Source organism: Bison bison, unplaced genomic scaffold, assembly GCF_000754665.1.
Source record: "Bison bison bison isolate TAMUID 2011002044 unplaced genomic scaffold, Bison_UMD1.0 scf7180017864475, whole genome shotgun sequence".
Classification (NCBI taxonomy): Eukaryota; Metazoa; Chordata; class Mammalia; order Artiodactyla; family Bovidae; genus Bison; species Bison bison.
The window spans coordinates 3709229-3711484 of record NW_011495036.1 but is presented as its reverse complement, the minus strand read 5'-3'; the positions used below and the strand labels follow the sequence as shown (position 1 = coordinate 3711484).

At 51.2% G+C, this 2256-nt stretch overlaps 1 protein-coding gene across 2 annotated transcripts in view; it reads right to left on the bottom strand.

The window, feature by feature from the left end:
• The window catches only part of LRRFIP1 (leucine rich repeat (in FLII) interacting protein 1), a 94414-nt gene extending 92164 nt beyond the window's left edge, over positions 1-2250 (bottom strand). For both annotated transcript variants that reach the window (XM_010862052.1, XM_010862053.1), the window contains exon 1: positions 2130-2250. In XM_010862052.1, coding sequence (XP_010860354.1) covers positions 2130-2195 — 66 coding nt within the window. In that variant the 5' untranslated portion in view covers positions 2196-2250. The remainder of the gene's footprint in view (positions 1-2129) is intronic.
• Between the last annotated feature and the right edge of the window lie 6 nt (positions 2251-2256).

The window sequence follows — 2256 nt, the reverse complement described above, 5'->3', positions numbered from 1 at the left end:
CCCACCCCACCTCACTTGTTTCCTTTCAACCACTAACGTCATAAAACAAGGACTGTGTTTTACTTCTGTTCCCCATGTTCTGCTTAAAAAAAAAATTTTTTTTTGCTGTTTTTTTACTAAAAACAAACAAACCCCTCCTTAACAAGCCCTCTCCCAAACAAACAAAAACTCTAACAAGTTCACAACTGATTACTGAAAACCCCTGGGACCAAGGATGTTTCAGAATTCAGCATTTTGGGGTTTTAGAAGGGTAATAAGAGGCATACACTGTATGTTCTCTAACGACTCAGAGTAACAGTCCTTAATCAAGTACCTTAACGGGGCTGCAGAGAAATGTATGCGCATTCACACTAAGAAGAATAAAGACTGAAAATAACCTCCCATCAGCCAAATAAATGGGACCTGGAGAACTTGGCACAGGACCCCACAATACGATGAGACTTGGGAGGGGACACAAATAGCCTCCCGTCACTGCCAAATGAATTCTGCTCACAACTTACAAAAAAGAGAAACAGCCTTAGTTTTCTGACTATACTAGATCCTGGAATCGTGGGCAGGAGGGGGTGGGCACCTTCTCAACGAGCAGCTGTTCCAGTCTCTCCTGGCTCTGGCTCCCAGCAGCATGTCTGTGAGGCACACATCTCCACCAGACCCGATCCCGAGGTAAGTTAAGGCTTAAAGAGACGCCGCATCGAGTGCCGTTGAACAAGAGGTGCTGTTTCTACTCCTGCCTCAAATCCTGCTCCCCACAGTCACTCTGTTCTTCTCCGTGCCCAGCAGTTCATTCCTCTGAGCTCGAATCTTGCCCAGGACTAACATCAGTCTGTTCTTGCCATCTATGGCTTGCCTAGGCGGCTCCTGGAAGCACCGGCCTTTCTCAGAGCATTCCCATCCTTCTTTCTTCCAAGGGCCCTTCCCTGATGCTGACGCAAGGCTCTCTCTGCAGGTTCCCAATTAGGCGAAGGGGTAGGAACCAGCTCCAAGGATCTGGTTCAAGGCTGGAACCTAAGGCCAGAGGAGCACACCAAATGTGGACATTAAAAATAATACCCACCTGACAGTCCTCAGGAAGGAATGTGATTTTCAAGTGTGTGTTCATCAGAATCTATTTCTACACTTCTTTCTGGGGTTGACCAGGAAGCTGAGGGCAGAGCAGTCTTATTCATCTTGAACCTTCCAGAAACACTCAGTAGGGGGTTAATGCCTGCCTGGTGAAGGAGTGATTATTGGGGGCTTACACTTCGATTAAGGTTCCACAAAGGCCCAATAAAGTGAAAATCTAGGGTCTCTCTCTCTCTACAGTATTAACTTAATAATGTATGTCTTTTCCAAATTGCACCCTTTCACTTTTAAATATTCCCATTCATGATCAGCCACAAGCCACACGAAAATAGGTAATTACAAACCTTCCCCACTTCATCCCCTGCTGGACTCTTAATGCCTCACATCCATAGTCCCAATACTGGGTGTTGAGCTGAATAACTGCAAAATCCCACAGATGAAAGGTCCCCCCCAGACGGAGAGACCCCAGGAGACCAGCCAAGGAGGATTTGGGAACTGGAATCTCGGGGACTAGAGAAGGCTCTAAGGCCCAGAGAAGGATAAACACTGCAAACCACCCAGCCGCTGGGGGTGCCAGCCTCAGGCTGAAGGCACCGCCCCTGGGCACCAGTGCCCAGGTGCTCTGTTTTGTAAAACACCAAACCAGCAGTTGTGAGTGAAACTCTATAGACCACGCGCAGGTCTCAGATTTCGGCTGGATCCGCGGACGAAACACCCAACTGGGCAGAGCCCGACAATGCGGCCTGAGCGGACTAGACCGAGTTCTTTTCCGCGGTGGCGAGGAACGCCGTCCGGGGAAACGTGTTTTCGGGGTGCAAGGCGGGCAGCACAAACGAAACCGCGAACTGAACCGAGAACTCCCTACCCCCGCCCCGCCGCACATCCTCGCGTGGGGACGGACTTTCGCTTAAGGGGGTCCCCGGCCAGGCGGGGCCCACCCACACCTCACCAGGCACAGATGGCTGCGGTGGAAGGTGGCGCCCGCCCTCGGCCGGTCCCAGCACATCCACAAGGTCCACACATTCGCAGTCAGAACCAAACGTTTCGGAGATGTGTTGTCCTCTTACCAGTCTCTGAGCTTCTGGGCTCAGGCAGTCTATCTCCTGGTTCTGCGCGGCCGCAGGGTTGGTCATCCTGCCGGCTGAAGACCACCTTCTCACACAGCCAGCAGAGATCCTCAGTGGACGTCTGGCT